Source organism: Lampetra planeri, chromosome 16 (genome assembly GCF_965212315.1).
Source record: "Lampetra planeri chromosome 16, kcLamPlan1.2.h2, whole genome shotgun sequence".
Classification (NCBI taxonomy): Eukaryota; Metazoa; Chordata; class Hyperoartia; order Petromyzontiformes; family Petromyzontidae; genus Lampetra; species Lampetra planeri.
Window position 1 is genome coordinate 2,177,879 of NC_136122.1, and position 18,199 is coordinate 2,196,077.

The window sequence follows — 18,199 nt, forward strand, 5'->3', positions numbered from 1 at the left end:
AGGAGGTACAAGAACAATGGGTTTGTATAATACGCATGCATAATGTACGTTGATTACCATACAAATAATCCAACGAGAAATGGACACCCATAGTCATTTATATGCATTCATTAACCCCCCCCCCCCCCACTTCACGCGAGAAGTGCTCACAAGTGTTATCATCACATTTACCCCTCTATTTGTAGAGGTGGTACGTACCGGGGTGTAGCGAGCCATTATGTAGCCGGTGTCCACATCACGGTCCGTGCATGGGGTGGCTACATCGACGTCCGCATATAGCCCCGCCCCTCGGGGGCAGGGGGGTATATAGGGCGGTGCGCGAGAGAGCTCTAGGAGTTGTTGGAGCCAGTGAAGAAGGGAGACGGAGCAAGCTAGATAGGACCCTGGGACCCCTAGCCCCGCCGCCTTTATCAGGGCCGGGACTCTGTGTGGCTCAGTGGTGAGACCCTGAGAACCCCTGGCCCGACGTCCTTATCAGGGCCGGGTCCGATGGGCCAGTGGTTGGGACCCGTACCCTGGCTAGGTCGGGTCAGATAGCCTCCTTTAGGAAATACATAGCCGGTGTCAGGCACGCTTAGCCGTAGGCTGTGTTCCTAGGCTGTATAACTGACTGTTACTGTAGTGTGTTATAAATAAATACGTTTTGCCTCCGTCAACTCGTCTCCTGCATAATTCACACCATTACATATTTAAGGAATGAAACAGGAGGATTTCTCCACAATCTGGCTGTCGCCTGATGATGCTAGTTGTAATTACTGTAAAAACGTCGTACTCAGATTTAAAATGGCGTGGCTTTGCTCTCCAACACATCAGTGTGCTGTACGAGTAATGAATTAGCATGATCTGTTTACGTGACAAACCTTACTAATTGGCTGTCGGGTGGTGGCGGGTTTAACGACACATTTATATATTTACGCAATCTAAGCCCAAAAAAAACATGTGTTATGCATATTTTATTATCTCTAATGTCAATGCTACATTGCTTATTTACACTTTCAGTTGGCATTAAGTTCCCATATTTGGCAGCCCTAAAGAGTCTTCCTCACCGGCCACCCATTTCTTTTTTTAACCCAGGCAATGAGATTACACTCAAAATCACGCAAATACGTTGTCACATAGCAAATCTAGCCTATAGCCTGAACTTGGGCCAGTGTGTTTACAAATGCCTGGGTCGATTTTTGGTCCCAGTCTGTAATTGCCTCTGGACGCCCCCTGTGTTCCCCAATCAGACGCACACTCCGCAACCAGCCAATCATTGCGTGCAGGCTGATGCTCGGGTTTGATGACAGTCTCGATGTGCAATAACTGGCGGCTTTCCTAATCGCTTGCATTTCAAATAAAGCAGCCGTCATGTTGCTATTGGTCCGTGGAGTAATTACTACGACGAACTGTTATTTATTTCACCAGGTAAGGCTCACTGAGCAATCTGGCCACAAATGATAGCTCAACGAAGTGGCTTATCATGTGGAAATGTATAGCAGCCAAATGCTCTAAACACATGTTTCTAAATGTGGACAGGGAAACCGGAGGACCGAATTAATTAATTAATGCGGGTTGCCCTTCAACGACTCTATGACTTGAGTTGACTTGAGTCGAAGAGCGGCCCTACAGTGATAACTGATGTGGCTGGGTCTTCCCTTGTTCCCGTGCTGGGTGCAGGGTGGCCCAGCAATCGTGCGGCCACCAGGAGGCCCCTCACCATGTCCGCCCTGGCCGAGGCCCCGGCAGCCCCATGGGGCAGCCTCCTCCGCCGGGATGGTGACGCGACGCGAGGGAAGGGTGGCGGCATGGAGAGCGGTGCTTCTGCTCCTGCTCACTCCAACTCCAAATTCCCGTGGAGGTAGCCGCTTCCACACTGCCTCGGGCACTGGTACTGCAGTGCTGAACATCGTCATCACCATCACTGTTACCACAGCGGGTTTTGGCTAGCCGTTGAACAAAGACGGCCACTGCATCGCGCGCTTTCAGTTGCGCTTCTGCGGCCATGTAGAACGCTCTTCCTTCTAGTATTAAGAAGCCACTGGAGCTATGTAATTTTTTATCTAGATGGAAAACAAATTTTTAAGAACTGCTTTTTGTGTTTAGTTGTCTTTCCCCCGCACCTCCAATTTGCACGGTTGGCTACATACGGTGCGAAAGAAGTTCAACATACATACATACTGAACTTCGTCATCACCAATAACAGTACAGTTGTGAACACGACCACTGATTACCACATTTGCAGGATCTAGTCAGATGCTCCACAAACGTGTGCATGGTGTAAAAACATATAAACAATCTCATCTGTCACACAAAGAAGAGCTGTTGGCGAGCACCTATGAAGGCCGGCACGGCACACGAGGAGGTCGGTGGCCAACACCAAGCCTGGTCGACTTTGTTTCGCCAGTGGCGATGTTTACACATCACACCTGGTACTTGAGGCAGAGTCAACCTAGGGAGGCCCAGGACCTTTTCAAACAATCGTCACTGGTGTTGGCCGTGAGCGGGAATCGAACTCCGATCACTAGGTTCGTGCTAACTGCTACACTACCGCTCCCCACAAACTCGCATACAGAGGCACCTCAAATTTTAACTTAAAAATACTGGGGAGGAAACGTGCATCTTTCAATGTGGAGGATACAGCATTACTCTTTAAGGTGATCAGCACCATTGTAGTGTCTTCAAAAATTACTCACACCGACACGTTGTAACAAGTCACCTGCTTACACTTTATTTACCTATTCTTGAACCAATTGTAGGCACTCCTATAAATATCTATACGGTCACTTATGTTTAACCTCTCCCCACTCTTATCTACATTTCACCTCCCTTATCCTGCACTCAGCAGCTCTGCTCTCCGCACACAGCGTCTTCGCACACAGCGTCTCTACAAACAGCGTCTCCGCACACAGCGTCTTCGCACACAGCATCTCTGCACACAGCGTCCTCGCACACAGGATCTCCACACACAGCGTCTCCGCACACAGCATCTTCGCACACAGCGACTCTACACACAGCGTCTTCGCACACAGCGACTCCGCACACAGCGTCTCCGCACACACCAACTCTACATCTCCACCGCTGCCCTCACCTACACTCCCTTAGACCCGCTCACCCGTCTGTCCCGGGCGGGGGGATCAGCCAACACCCCTCCGGCGACGGCGTGAGTGTTGAGGTCCCATTGACGGCTGGAGCAGCAGCAGCAAGATGTCTTCACACTTGGTCCCCGGCAACAACTCCCTCTCCGCTTACGCACACACCTTTATATCCCTCTGCTAATTATCCGAGACCTCTCGTGCATCTCTTTAGGCTCTCGCCAGGCTGGCGCCTGTTGGCCCATCAATTTACCCTTATCTCCCGTAACCCTTATCTCCCGTAACCCTTATCTCCCGTCCCCCTGGCAACACATTCGGTCTCCACGTGCACACCCCGTAGACTCCATTTGCCCCCCGCTTCTCCCCTTAATTAGGTGGCAGTTCGTCCGTGCAACCCTCACGTTGCACACGCGCACCTGTTTGCCCTCAGTTGCCCTCGGTTCACTGTGCGCACCACCTATTTCACTCCTCTACACCATCAACAGAGACATTACCTCTCATATGTAACAGTAAAGTTAAGTGAGGTAACCAGTAGCTGGAAGTACAATAAGTAGGTTGCTGAACTGTCTGTTTTGAGAGTACCTCAACAAAATTTGTTTTATATGTATATCAAAAAGAAACGTGGCCCATCGGAATGACCAGTGTGGAGATTGTCAGCTCATCTGGGCAAGATAATTACCGCCATGAATGGGGGTGTACTCGACATGGGAAGGACTTTTGTCATTTGGAGAGATGACAGCTGTCGATGGTGAAAACGAGCGAGCGTACGTGAGAGCGAGCGAGCGTGAAAGCAACCGAGCATGTGTCGTGGTCAAGGTTGACACCAAGGTTGACACAGGTCACACAGGTCACACAAGCTAGGGGAGAGGTACGTACTGGTCTGGACCGGTCCGGACCGGCAGGGACGAGAGGTGGTTGGAACCGCTCTGAGGGGAGGGGGCTGGCGAGAGCCAGGGCCCCGAGACACCCCCGCCCCTCAGAGGGAGGAGATATAAGACGGCTCCCGGAGAGCGGAGGGGGTCAATCTGAGGAGAAGCTGAAGGAGGTGCGGCCGGAGATCCTGGACCCCCAAGCCTCGAGGATGCCGCCCCGCTGGGACTGAGTGGGCTGAGTAGCTATAGGCTAGGGAAGGAGAGTAACTGGGTAGCTGTAGGCTAGGGAAGGGGAGTAAGGAGAAGAGAGCCGGAGGCTGTACCTCCCTAGGTTGTGTGGTTGGGCTGTTCCCCCAGTGAGTCCGGAGGACTAGTGTTATTGGAATAAAAGCGTGTGGCCTCTACGAAGTCTCTGCCTCATTCAAGAATACTACAACTGGTGTTAGAAGCGGCCAACGAACCTCGCCAACATGGAAACAAGACAGAAAGCGCTCACCAGGGGCCAGGAGAAGGACGTCGAGGGCGACGCTGAGCCGGAGTCGGGAGCGCCATTTCCGGGGGACGGGTCTGCAGGGGCGGGCTCGGGTTCTCCGGGGCCCTCCAGGAGTCCGCCGACGTCGGGATGGGCGATCCAGTCAGCCCATGCCCGGCTGGCCGATCTCCTCCATGCCGCTGCCTCCATCCTCGACGAGCTCACGCTGGGGGGAGCGGGAGCACCGGGTGGAGAACCAGGCCGGAGGATGGGACGGGTTCCCGCCGAGAAACGCGCCATTCCCGCGCAAAATTTTGACATCGCCTCCGGAGGGGGAAACGTCACTTCCGCTGGGAATGCGGCCGCCGGAGATGACGTCACTTCCGCCGGGGGGGTCACCGCTTCCGGGGGAAATGACGTCACCCGCCCAGGAGGTCATGGGGCACAGGTGACTCGCGTCACATCCGGCATCGGCGGCCTTACATCGGGAGAAGCAGAGTTTTCGGGTAGGTGCCCGCCGATTTGGTCGGATATTTTGCCGCCGGAAGATGCTTCAAATACTGCACTTGGGACGCTGCTGTCTTCAAGGGGGGACTACATCCCGGCGCTGCAACAGCGCTTGCCTTCGCTGCAGGTCTTCGCGGCAAAGGGGGGGGACTGGGCTGCTTTTTCACGCCGTTTCGTGGCAAATGCCGAGACGGCTGGGTGGTCTGCCGACATCGCTCTCCGAGCCCTGCCTTCCGCCTTGGACGACGTGGCCTTGGCCACGTTCCTCCTTATTCCACGGAGGGAGCGCTCCACCTTGCAGGAGGCCCTCAATCGGATGGCCTTAGTGTATGGACCTCCATCCGAAACAAGACATCGTTTCGCCAGTCGGAGGAGGGAGGCGGACGAGACACCCCTCGCCTATCAGAGTGCACTGATGGCGTTGGCTCAAGCGGCCTATCCTCGAATGGACGATGTGGGCCTGGACTCCATAGTGCTTGAGAAGTTGCTGCTGCTGGCTCGGGAACTGAGGATTGCCGTCCACGTCAAAGATGAAGCTAACCTTTCCTCGCTGGGGGCGGCACATTACTTACACACAGAGTTGCTCCTCCAGCGGGATGGGCAGGTGGCGGCGTGCGCCGCTGCAAGAGTTGACGAGGTCCCGGATACCCAGGCCTTCGCGTCGCAGCGGGCCGCCAGTTGGAGGGGGGCCGACCGGCCTCGCCAAGGGGAAACCCGGAGGAGACACGGATCCCCGCGGGCGTGGGCTCGCGTCACGTGCTACAACTGTGGCCAGCTGGGTCACCTGGCATCGGGTTGCCCAGCACCCCGGCGCCGAGCTCCGGGTCGTCCACCATCGTCCGCCCGTCCACCGGCCGCTCCACAAGAACCCCAGGCATGTCGCGACACCTCACGCACACGGTCCCTGCCCGCATCTCATACACCGCATACACCGCCAATCGGCGCGCCACTAAATCGCGTTGCGTTGAGGGGGGGGGGAGCGGAACGCGGCTGATGTTCGGGGGCCACTTCGCGCTGTTCAGTGGTCTGAGTTGGCCCACAGGGTCGTGGCCGCGGCGACGGGCTCGTCGGTTATTCTCGGGGATATTGAGGGAATTCAATTTCGATTGCTGGTCGATACGGGAGCTTCGGCTACTATAATTTCAGACCTCATATACAACGTGTTACCAAAGAGATGTCAGGCACTCACCCCGTTCTCCGTCCCTTGCTTTGCGGCGAATGGGGGTTCCCTGGGGATTATTGGCCAAATAACTGCACAAATTTGTATTGGCGACATTAAATTATCTGGTCCCGTTTTGGTTTCCGATGCCTTGGCCGTTCCCTGTTTGTTGGGTACGGACTTCTTGGGGAGGATGCCCATCAAAATTTTAATTGACAAAGGCTGCATCGAGCTTCCTTCGGGCCGCCGGATGGCGTTTCTGCCCTCACCAAACCGGCTGCGCACAGCTTGCACGACTGTTCCGGCTATGGCGTCTGAAACCGTGCGGATTCCGCCGGGTGCGCAGATGCTAATACCGCTTCAGTTACGCAAACCACTGGAGGCAGACGCTACGTCGGGGGTTTTGTTGTCTCCTTCCAATACGACCGAGCGAGGGTTGGACCTGGTGGGTGCACAAACGCTTGTGCCTAGAGATGGACAGCCCTTCATTCAGGTGCTGAATGCGGGGTTGCGGACGAAGGTCGTGCACCGAGGGGCTGTCATTGCACATGCGTCGCTGCCGCTGCACACTGACTCCGTCGCGGCTCATGTCGGTGAGGCACCGGCGTTCGGGACGCAGGTGGGTGTCGATGAGGCATGGATGGATTCTCTCTGTTCAGGGGCTGAAAATCTTTCAGAGTCACAAAGATTAAAGCTGCGCATGTTGCTTCGTGAATTTCCCGATGTTTTTAGCAAACACAAATTCGATGTTGGGTGCACTAATCTATTGAAACACCACATTGATACGGGAGATTCCGCTCCCATTCGGCAAAATCCGTTCCGATTGAGTCCGGCAGAGAAGGAACATGTCCGGTTGGCAGTGAATGACATGCTTGCCGCTGACATTGTGGCTCCCTCCAACAGCCCATGGGGTGCGCCGATTGTGCTTGTTAAAAAACATGATGGCAGTTTGAGGTTTTGTGTGGATTTTCGGAAGCTTAACAAGGTTTCGCTGGCGGACGCGTATCCGCTCCCTCGCATGGACGAGTCGCTCGATGCCTTGGCGGGGGCACGGTATTTTTCAACCTTGGACCTTTTGTCGGGGTTTTGGCAACTGCCCTTGGATGACGCTTCCAAACCTAAGACCGCGTTTCGTACGCCACAGGGCCTTTATCAGTTCAATCGGTTGCCCATGGGATTGCACTCAGCTCCAGCGACGTTCCAGAGATTGATGGAACTGGTCCTCGCTGGCCTGCAGTGGGACTCTTGTCTTATATATCTGGACGACGTGATTATTTTCAGCCGTACGTTTGAGGAACATCTGGACAGACTGCGGGCTGTATTTCTCAGAGTGCGATCGGCTAACCTTAAATTTAAGCCTCAGAAATGTTTTCTGTTGCGTGAATCGGTGTGGTACCTCGGCCACGTTGTCAGTTCTACGGGTATAGCCACCGATCCTGCTAAAACTGACTGTGTAAGAACGTGGCCCACGCCCACGTCTGTGGGGGAAGTCCGCAGCTTTATAGGCTTTGCGTCCTATTACCGCCGGTTTGTTGAGGGGTTTGCGACGATCGCCAAACCCCTTCATGCTCTGACGGCTAAGGGGGCTAAATTCCATTGGGGGGAAGAGGAAGACAGGGCGTTCAGGGCGCTTCGCGATGCCCTTGTCCGAGCTCCTCCCTTATGCTATCCCGATTTCACATTGCCCTTCATCCTGGACACCGATGCCAGCAATACCGGCATCGGCGCGGTGCTTTCGCAGGTGGTCAACGGGGTCGAACGGGTCGTTGCCTACGGCAGTAGAGTCCTGTCTCCGGCAGAACAACGTTATTGCGTCACCCGCCGTGAACTGCTCGCGATTGTCGTGTTTGTTCAACAATATCGACCGTACCTATACGGTAGGCATTTTACGGTTCGTTCAGATCACGCCGCGCTACAGTATGCGTTGAAAATAGACCAGCCGTCCGGCCAGCTGTCACGTTGGCTTGAGGTCCTACAGGACTACACGTTCACGGTGGTGTACCGGAAGGGGACACAACATTCAAACGCGGATGGCTTGTCACGCCTCCCTCCGGGTGATGGGTGCGCGTGTTTTATGGGTTCGGGGAGATGCAAATCGGCCACGAGTACCGCTCCGGCTTCCCCCTTGGCGGCGGCAGCAGGGGTGGTCGATGGGGAACCTGTCACCGAGGGGGATTCACAGGTGTTGGTCGCTCGCGACTCGCTCCTCGATCTGCCTCTGGACGAATGGGGACGGTTCCAGATGGAAGACAATTCCCTCCTCAGGTTACGCCGTCGTGCGGAGAGAGGGGGAGATTGTCAGGGAAAGGTAGGTACTGTCAGCTTGCGGGAGGGTCTCCTCATGTCATGGGACGCCAGCTCGGGGCGTTACAAAATCGTCGTCCCCACCGCTCTGCGGGGCAGGGCCGTGTGGGCGGCGCACGAACGCATCCTGCATTTGGGTATTCACAAAACGCTCGCTACACTGCAATTGGATTTTTTTTGGCCGGGAATGGCGCGCGATGTCGCCGACCTTTTGAATAGTTGCACGCAGTGTGCGCGGCGGAAACACCCGGCTAGGGCGGCTTGCCCACCCCTTCAGTCCATTCAGGTGTCCCGGGTTAACGAGCTGGTGGCCCTTGACATTCTGGGTCCCTTCCCTGTCACCGCTCGGGGTAATAAGTACCTGCTGGTTGGGGTTGAATATTTCACCCGTTGGCCTATGGCCTGGCCCCTCCCCAACCAGTCGGCGGCAGCCATTGCGGAGGCGTTTCTCCAGGGCTACGTCCTGGATAAGGGCGCCCCGGAACGGCTGCTAACCGACCAGGGAAAGAACTTTTCGTCCAATCTTCTGCGGGAGGTTTGTGACCTTTTGTGCACGCAGAAGGTCCGGACTTCCCCCTACCACCCGCAGACCGATGGTATGGTCGAACGTCTACACCGGACCATTACCTCTATGTTGTGTCATCAGGTAGACGACACACAGTTGGATTGGGACCTGAGGATTCCCGGAGTTCTGGCCGCATATAGGTTGGCGCCTCACGCGGCCACGGGCTATTCGCCCTTCTACTTAATGTACGGCAGGGATGTCGACCCCCCCATGGAGGTGCAATTGCGGGTCCAGTCGGCGGCGTCTCGCTCGAAACTGTCCGAACACGCTCAGTTCAATATTCGGAAGTTGGTCGAGGCGAGGGTGGCCGCGCAGGAAAATTCCAGGGCAAGGCAACGGGCCAATGAGCGTCTGTATGATCGCCGGGTTACGGGGTATAAATGGGCGGTAGGGGATAAGGCGTGGCTGCACTGCCCGCAGGTGCCGCTGTCAACGTCATCGAAATTGCTGCGGCCCTGGCGGGGGCCGGTCGACATTATTCGGGTCGTTCGGGACCAGTGTGTTAGGGTCGCGTGCGGACGGCGTTCTTGGTACGTGCACCCCTCGCGCCTGAAGCCCTATGTCACACCACGCACTCACACATCTTCATCTCGCAGGGGCCGGCCGCGTGACGTGTCCGGCAGGTTGGGGGAAGGGCCTCGCGACCCCCTTGTTGTTCCGACACCCCCTGCCACTCTTTCGGATGCTGCAGGTGTGAGTCCACCTAGGGTGGCCTCACCGGAGGAGCGGGAAGCGAGCCGGCCGCCTGTCCAGCAGGAAGACGGCTCGCGGGCTTTGTCCCCGGGGCCTCGGGACGTGCCGGACGCCCGTCATTTGGGCCCTCCTGACCCTCCGCAAGGAACGCTGGCCTCTGGCGATGGACCCGCCACACGGACTCGTTCGAAGGGTCTCAGGTTCTCCTGAGACCTGTCGCAGACACACTGCCTCCTCGCGGAGCCTGGGTGTTCGAGTCACCTTGTTCGTTGGTGTGGTGTGTCCGCGGTGTTCTTGTGTACAGGGGGGTTGGGGTAAATTATTGGGGACGGTTGTGGTTGCTGTTCTGTTGTTGTTACTGTTGTGTTGAGGCTCACGCATTGTTCTTGTCGTGTTCAGAATTCCTGGTTCGCGAGTTAGGGTTGGGATGTGGATAGTGATGCAGCCGGGACGGCTGCGTGCTGTGTAGGGGGGGGTTATGTCGTGGTCAAGGTTGACACCAAGGTTGACACAGGTCACACAGGTCACACAAGCTAGGGGAGAGGTACGTACTGGTCTGGACCGGTCCGGACCGGCAGGGACGAGAGGTGGTTGGAACCGCTCTGAGGGGAGGGGGCTGGCGAGAGCCAGGGCCCCGAGACACCCCCGCCCCTCAGAGGGAGGAGATATAAGACGGCTCCCGGAGAGCGGAGGGGGTCAATCTGAGGAGAAGCTGAAGGAGGTGCGGCCGGAGATCCTGGACCCCCAAGCCTCGAGGATGCCGCCCCGCTGGGACTGAGTGGGCTGAGTAGCTATAGGCTAGGGAAGGAGAGTAACTGGGTAGCTGTAGGCTAGGGAAGGGGAGTAAGGAGAAGAGAGCCGGAGGCTGTACCTCCCTAGGTTGTGTGGTTGGGCTGTTCCCCCAGTGAGTCCGGAGGACTAGTGTTATTGGAATAAAAGCGTGTGGCCTCTACGAAGTCTCTGCCTCATTCAAGAATACTACACATGCGTGAGAGCGAGTGAGCATGCATGAGAGCGAGTGAGCGAGCGTGAGAACGAGCTTGAGAGCGAGTGCGCGTGAGAGTGAGTGAGCGTCCGTGAGAGCAAGCGAGCATGAGAACGAGCGTGAGAGTGAGCGAGCGTCCGTGAGAGCGAGCGGGCATGAGAACGAGCCTGAGAGCGAGCGAGCATGAGAACGAGCGTGAGAGTGAGCGAGCGACCGTGAGAGCAAGCGAGCATGAGAACGAGCGTGAGAGCGAGCGTGCGTGAGAGCGAGCGAGCGTGCGTGAGAGCGAGCGAGCGTGAAAGCAACCGAGCATGCATGAGAGCGAGTGAGCGTGCATGAGAGCGAGCGACCGAGCATGAGAACGAGCTTGAGAGCGAGTGAGCATGAGCGAGCGAGCGTCCGTGAGAGCGAGCGAGCATGAAAACGAGCGTGAGAGCGAGCGAGCGTCCATGAGAGCAAGCGAGCATGAGAACGAGCGTGAGAGCGAGCGAGCGTCCATGAGAGCAAGCGAGCATGAGAACGAGCGTGAGAACGAGCGAGCGTCCGTGAAAGCGAGCGAGCGTGAGAGCGAGCGTCTGTGAGACCGAGTGAGAACGAGCATGAGAGCGAGCGAGGGAGCGTGCATGAGAGCGAGCGGGCATGCATGAGAGCGAGCATGAGAGTGAACATGCGTGAGAGCGAGTGAACATGCTTGAGAATAAGCGTGTGTGAGAGTGAGCAAGTTTGCATGAGAGCAAGCGTGAGCCTGCGTAAGAGCGAGCGAGTGTGCTTGAGAGCGAACGTGCGTGAGAGCGAGTGAGCGTTGGTGAGAGGGTGCATGCTGGAGAGTAAGCGTGAGAGCGAGCGTGCGTGAGAGCAAAGGAGAGAGCGAACGTGCGTGAGAGCAAGCGTGCGTGAGAGTGATGGTGCATGAGGGTGAGCGTGCTTGAGAGCGAGCGAGCTTGTGAGTGAGCGAGCATCTGTGGGAGCGAGCGAGGGAGCGTGCTTGAGAGCGAGCGAACATGAGAGCGAGGGAGCGTGCGTGAAAGTATGCATGCTTGATAGCGAGCGTGCGTGAGAGCGAGCGAGCGAGCATGCGTGAGAGCGAGCGAGTGTGAGAGTGAGTGAGTGAGTGAGCGAGCAAGCGAGCTTGAGAGCGAGCATGAGAGTGAGCGTGCGTAAGAGCGAGCGAGTGTGCTTGGGAGCGAGCGAGCGTGCATGAGAGCGACCAAGCTTGCATTAGAGCGAGCGTGCGTGAGCGCGAGTGAGCGAGCATGAGAGCGAGAATGCGTGAGAGCGAGCGAGCGTGCGTGAGCGCGAGTGAGCGTGCGTGAGAGCGAGTGAGCGAGCATGAGAGCGAGAATGCGTGAGAGCGAGCGAGCGTGCGTGAGAGCGACCAAGCTTGCATGAGAGCGAGTGAGCGAGCATGAGAGCGAGCATGCGTGAGAGTGAGCGTGGGTGAGAGTGAGCGTGCGTGCATGAGAGAGAGCTTGCGTGAAAGTGAGCGAGTGTGAGAGCGAACGTGCATGAGAGAGAGCTTGGGTGAGAGTAATGCGTGCATGAGAGCAAGGAGCGTAAGAGCGACCGATCATGCGTGAGAGTGAGTGAGCCTGCGTGAGAGCGAGCGAGCGTGAAAGTGAGTGAGCGAACGAGCGTGAGAACGAGCATACGTGAGAGTGAACGTACGTGCGTAAGAGCGAGCGTGCATGAGAGCGAGCGTGCGTGAAAGCGAGTGTGCGTGTTTGAGAACGAGCGAGCATGCATGACAGCTTGCGTGTGTACATGTCCCCAGCTGGCTGCAGGTCGTGGAGGTCGGTCCGAGCGGCCGCTTCGTGCAGGTGCTCAACTCAAGCGCGCGGCACAGCGAGGAGCTGGGCGGGTGCCTCCTGCAGCAGCTCCACACGGAGGGGGGAGGCAGCTGCCAGCCGAGGGGGACCCCCATTGCCATCTATCGCTTCCCCCACGAGCTGCGCCTGCCGCCCGGCGTGGCTATCACGGTGAGGCGCGGCGCTCGCTCGGACAGGCGGCGACCCGCGATCCAGCGCTGGTGGATCACTGGCCGAATTCCTGACTCAGTGCAGCCAGAGTGGTCATGATCCCATCTGTGAACCTTGGAATGTCACCCCCCCAAATTGACGGTGCCAAGGTGGCGAGATGTTAATTACCTTGCCTGGTATGCAGGAGTTCATGACTTCTCTCCTCTGACCCTAATGCCTGTGTATTTGTAGTTTGCATGTTCTCTCTGTGGTCGTGTCCTCCGGTTTTTCCCTCCACATTTAGAATCAACATACGTGTAGAATATTTGGTTGACGTAAATTTACACATGATAAGTCACTTTATCGAGCTATGATCTGTGGCCAGGTCGCTTCTGAAAAAGAGCTATCCAGCTCAATGGGCCTTACGTGGTAAAATAAAATAATTTAGTTGATATGTATGGGGTTTCTCCGGGTATTCCGGATTCCCCCCATGTGCAAAGCAGTCATTACAACTGGCCAAACATCCCCACCCCAAACTGAACTCATCCCAACCAAAATCCATAGCCATAGTCAAACCCTAACCCTAGAGTTAGGCATGGCAGGATATGGTCAAGAAAAGGTGGAAACTGACCGCTCCTGAATGTGTCTCGTGGTGTCATGATGTGGCCTCGCGCGGCCTCTCCAATCCTGCACACGGAGCTCTCTGTAGTTCCCTCCATTATCCTTATCCGGAGAAGGACTGGGTCCAGAGTGGAAACTTGTGGGAACCCCAGAGCCTGTACAAGTGTAGAGGTGGTATGTACCGGGGTGAAGCAAGCCATTACGTTGCAGTGTCTACGTCACGGTCCGTGCGTGGGGTGTCTACATCGACGTCTGCATACAGCCCCGCCCCTCGGGGGGCAGTTGGGTATATAGGGCGGTGCGCGAGAGAGCTCGGGGAGTCGTTGGAGCAGAAAAGCCAGTGAAGAAGGAAGACGGAGCAAGCTAGGTAGGACCCTGGGACCCCTAGCCCCGCCGTCCTTATGAGGGCCGGAACTCTGTGTGGTTCAGTTGTGAGACCCTGGGAACCCCCGGCCCGACGTCCTTATCAGGGCCGGGTCCGATGGGTCAGTAGTTGGGACCCGTACCCTGGCTAGGTCGGGTCAGATAGCCTCCTCTAGGAAATACATAGCCGGAGGACCTGAGAGCGTAGCCGGTGTCAGGCACGCTTAGCCGTAGGCTGTGTTCCTAGGCTGTATAGCTGACTGTTAGTGTAGTGTGTTAGAAATAAATACGTGTTGCCTCCGTCAACCGTCTCCTGCACTATTTACACCGTTACAACTGGAGTCAGAAGTGAAACTGTCTTCACGTGATGGATACCAGGAAGACAGTTCGTACTCACGGGCCGGACCAGGGTGACGACCAGGAGTAGATGAGTCAGCAGGCCTCGGACGGGGAATCAGAGGTGGTGCCGACGCTGCAGCACCCATCGCGGCCATCTGACACACCGCTGCAGCTCGGGGGTGGGCTCCAAGATGCTCACTCCCGCCTGGCTGAGTTGCTGCTCGCCGCTGCCTCCATACTGGCGGAGATTACTGCATCTGGAGGAGGGGAGGCTGGTGCCCATGGAGAGAATTGGCGCCAAGCGCCGGCTCGCGCCAGCACCACGCCGCAACGCAAGGATTGGCGCCAAAATCAGGCTCCCACCACGGACACTGAATTTGGCGCCATTTTTCCGCCCAGTTCGTTGACTGGCGGAGACCGAGAGCACCACGTGAGGGAGGGGTTCCAGTCACCGCCTCCCACATCATCGATACGCTACAGATGTCGCCACGATTAACCCGTGGAAGGGGCCACCATTTCCCTGGGCGACGGCGCTGCGCGGGAACATCAGCAGCCGGGAGAGGGGCAGGCATTCCAACAGCGACTGCCCGCGTTGACGGCCTTTCAAGCTGAGGGAGGCGACTGGGGAGCCTCTCAACGGAGGTTCCTCGCTCACCAAGAGATGTCGGGGTGGACCGATGCTGAGGCACTGCGCGCGCTACCAGCGACTCTGGATGATGACGCTCTGGCCACCTTCAGGTCGACTCCAAGGTCTGGCCGCTCCACACTCCATGCTGCGCTTCGCCTGATGGCCAGGGTCTACGGACCGACGTCTGCCTGTCGCCACCACTTCTACGCTCGCCGTAAAGGGGAGACGGAAACTCCTCTCGCCTACCGCACTGCACTTCTGGCTCTCGCTGACACCTGCTTTTCCTCGCATGGACGAAGAAGGCAAAGACGCAATGGTCACGGAGCAGCTTTTGGCATTGGCGCAGGACTTGGGTGTTCCTATCAACGCGGCAGATGAGGTAGATATATGCTCGTTGCGAGTTGCTACGAGCATTCACGCGCACGAAGTTCTTAAACGGAAACAGCCTGTCGTTGTCTGTGCCTCAGCCTCAGCTTCTGCCTCAGCCTCGCCGCCCAGCGAACCCCAAGGCGCTCTATCACAGGAGGAGGTCTTCGCCACGGCACGGTCGGGGGACTGGAGGTCTGGAGGTCGGTCGCCCCTGCGAACGCCACGCAAGCTGGAGCAACCGAAATCAGCGACGGCTCTCGTCACATGTTACAACTTGCGGCCTTCGAGGCCACATATTCTTATTCATATTCTTAGGTTTTTTCGGTAAAGTCACGTAGGTAAAAAATGTAAATTAATAAAAGTAAAATAAAATAAAAATCACGACGTTTCGGAGGCAACACAAGCTTTTGTCTTCAGGTGGAACCGTCACAGCCCGACAGCTGTATCAAGTAAATGAGAGATTACAGGAGATACCACTCCGTATATATGATGGTTGAGGGGGGGGGAAGGACCAGGAATGGCCCACTTTTTATTATTATGGTAAGGTGCGGTTTGAGACTATGAATAGACTGCATAACAAAAGACTGATCCTTTATTATGGAGAGGTTAGGTTTGTGACTACGCCTAGCCTACATAACAAAAGTGTGAAAAAAGAAAGCTAAACCTGGTAGAAAGCTAAACCTGGTAAAACAAAACTGGCTGTCCATCAGTAACCTGCAATAGTTTTCTGTCAAATAAGATGGTCCAAATAAGTGTAGTTAAATCTTTTTTGCATGGTTAATCACATCTTTCCAATGATTACTCAGTTTGTAACCATCATCACGGTTGAAATTATGTCTGTGTTTGTATATTTGTATGGCTTCGTGTACAAACCTTTGATGGTAGCCAGGAGGTTTGCAGAGCACCTTGGTCTCGGAAAAGACAATTTCATGAGAGCCCACAGAGTTGTAGCAATGATCGGCAACGAATCTTCGAGGCCACGTTGCTTCTGGGTGCCGGGCTCCACGTCAACGTGCTACAGGACCTCGGCTGGACGACGCCCAAGGTCCCAAGTCGTCCCAACAGTCTCCGGCAAGTCGCGGCAACACACATGCTCGGCCCACTCACACGTTGCACACGAGTCACCGCGCCGCGCCTGATGGGCCACGGCATTCGGGTGCCGGTTCAGTGCGGGGAGAGGGGTTCGTACGGGAGCTCGGACCAGGCCAATGGTCTGAGCTGGCCCATAGGGTGGTGGCTGCGTCGGCCGGTTCGTCCGTGGTTACTGGGTCGATCGAGGGTGTTGAGGTTCGGGTTTTGGTCGACACGGGGGCGTCGGCAATGATCATTTCTGACCTTATTTACAATATGCATCCCGTTCAATGTCGACCTTTACTCCCGGTAGACGTTCCATGTTATGCGGCAAATGGAGGATCCTTGGGTATTGTGGGTCAGATCCGAGCGGGTATTTGCATTGGGGATATTAAATTGTCGGGACCTGTCTTGGTCTCATCGTCTCTTGCGGTCCCATGTTTATTGGGAACGGATTTTCTAGCTAAAATGTCGATCAAGATCCTCATTGATCAGGGTTGCATCGAGCTTCCCTCGGGCTGCCGCATAGCATTTTTGTCCTTCCCTAGCAATCTACGCACGGCCTGTGTGACGGTGCAGGAGATGGTAACCCAGACTGTACGCGTACCGCCGGGGTCACAGATGTTAGTGCCCCTACGCTTGCGGAAATCTCTTGGGGTGGGTACGATGGAGCATGGTGTACTGTTAGCCCCGTCTAACGCAGCTGTCAGGGGTTTGGATTTGGCGGTGGCTCAGACGGTGGTGCGGGGGGACAGAGACCCCTTCGTTGTGGTTTTAAATGCGGGGTCACATGCAGCTGTGATTCCACAGGGTACCGTGGTCGCTCATGCAGCACCGGTGCCCGTGGGAGAGACGCTGATAGCGCATGTTGATACTGCTCCGGCTCCGCATCTGAAATCGGGGGGTGATCAGGGGTGGTTGGATTCACTGTGTTCTGGATCCAGTGACTTGTCTAGTTCACAGCTGGCGGCATTACGCGCCCTGTTGGTCGAATTTTCGGACTTTTTCAGCAAGCACAAATATGATATTGGTTGCACTGACCTATTACGTCACCACATTGACACGGGTGACGCTGCCCCCATTCGGCAAAATCCCTTCCGGCTGAGCCCAGCCGAGAAGGAACATGTGAAATCAGCTGTTAATGACATGCTGTCTGCCGACATCATTTCGCCCTCATCCAGTCCATGGGGGGCTCCCATCATACTTGTGAAAAAACACGATGGGTCCCTGAGGTTTTGCGTTGATTTCCGTCGCCTTAATAAGATCTCGGTGGCTGACGCATATTCGCTCCCCAGGATGGACGAATCCTTGGATGCTTTAGCGGGGGCACGGTATTTTTCCACATTGGACCTGCTATCGGGATTCTGGCAACTCCTCCTGGACGAGGTATCGAAACCCAAGACCGCGTTTGGGACACCTGTGGGCTTATTTCAGTTCAATCGGTTGCCCATGGGACTCCATTCAGCTCCCGCAACATTCCAGAGGTTAATGGAACTGGTTTTGTCCGGCCTTCAATGGGATACCTGTTTAATTTACCTGGATGACGTCATCGTCTTCAGTAGAACGTTCGAGGAGTACCTCCAACGTTTGAGGGCAGTGTTCCTCAGGATGCGATCCACCAAATTGAAGTTTAAGCCACAAAAGTGCCACTTACTCTGAGAATCAGTGCGGTACTTAGGGCACATCGTCGGCCGTTCGGGTATCTCCACTGATCCCGCTAAGACACATTGTGTCAGTTCTTGGCCGACACCCACTTCGGTCAGCAAGGTCCGTAGTTTTATTGGGTTTGCCTCCTATTACCGGCGTTTCGTCGAACAGTTTGCCACCATAGCCAAACCCCTGCACGCTTTGACGGCAAAAGGTGTGAAGTTTCTCTGGGGGCCAGAGGAGGAAGCCGCTTTTCACTCCCTTCGTGACGCCTTGGTGAGTGTTCCGCCCTTGTGTTACTCTGATTTCACCTAGCCGTTTTTACTTGACACGGACGCCAGTAACACAGGCATTGGTGGAGTACTCTCACAGGTGATCGGGGGTGTCGAACGCATTGTCGCCTACGGTAGCAGGGTTTTGTCGCCGGCAGAACAGAGGTACTGCGTGACCTGTTGCGAGTTACTGGCTATTGTGGTTTTTATCCAACAGTTTCGACCGTATCTCTACGGCCGACACTTCACTGTCCGTACGGACCACGCGGCGCTTCAATACGCGCTTCGCATTGACCAGCCATC

General features: G+C 56.0%; 1 protein-coding gene across 1 annotated transcript in view; it reads left to right on the forward strand.

Moving 5' to 3' along the window:
• The window catches only part of LOC144722916 (uncharacterized), a 66,347-nt gene that overhangs the window by 36,707 nt on the left and 11,441 nt on the right, over positions 1 to 18,199 (forward strand). The window contains exons 7-8 of the mRNA XM_078601334.1: positions 1,660 to 1,840; positions 12,403 to 12,607. Coding sequence (XP_078457460.1) covers positions 1,660 to 1,840; positions 12,403 to 12,607 — 386 coding nt within the window. The remainder of the gene's footprint in view (positions 1 to 1,659; positions 1,841 to 12,402; positions 12,608 to 18,199) is intronic.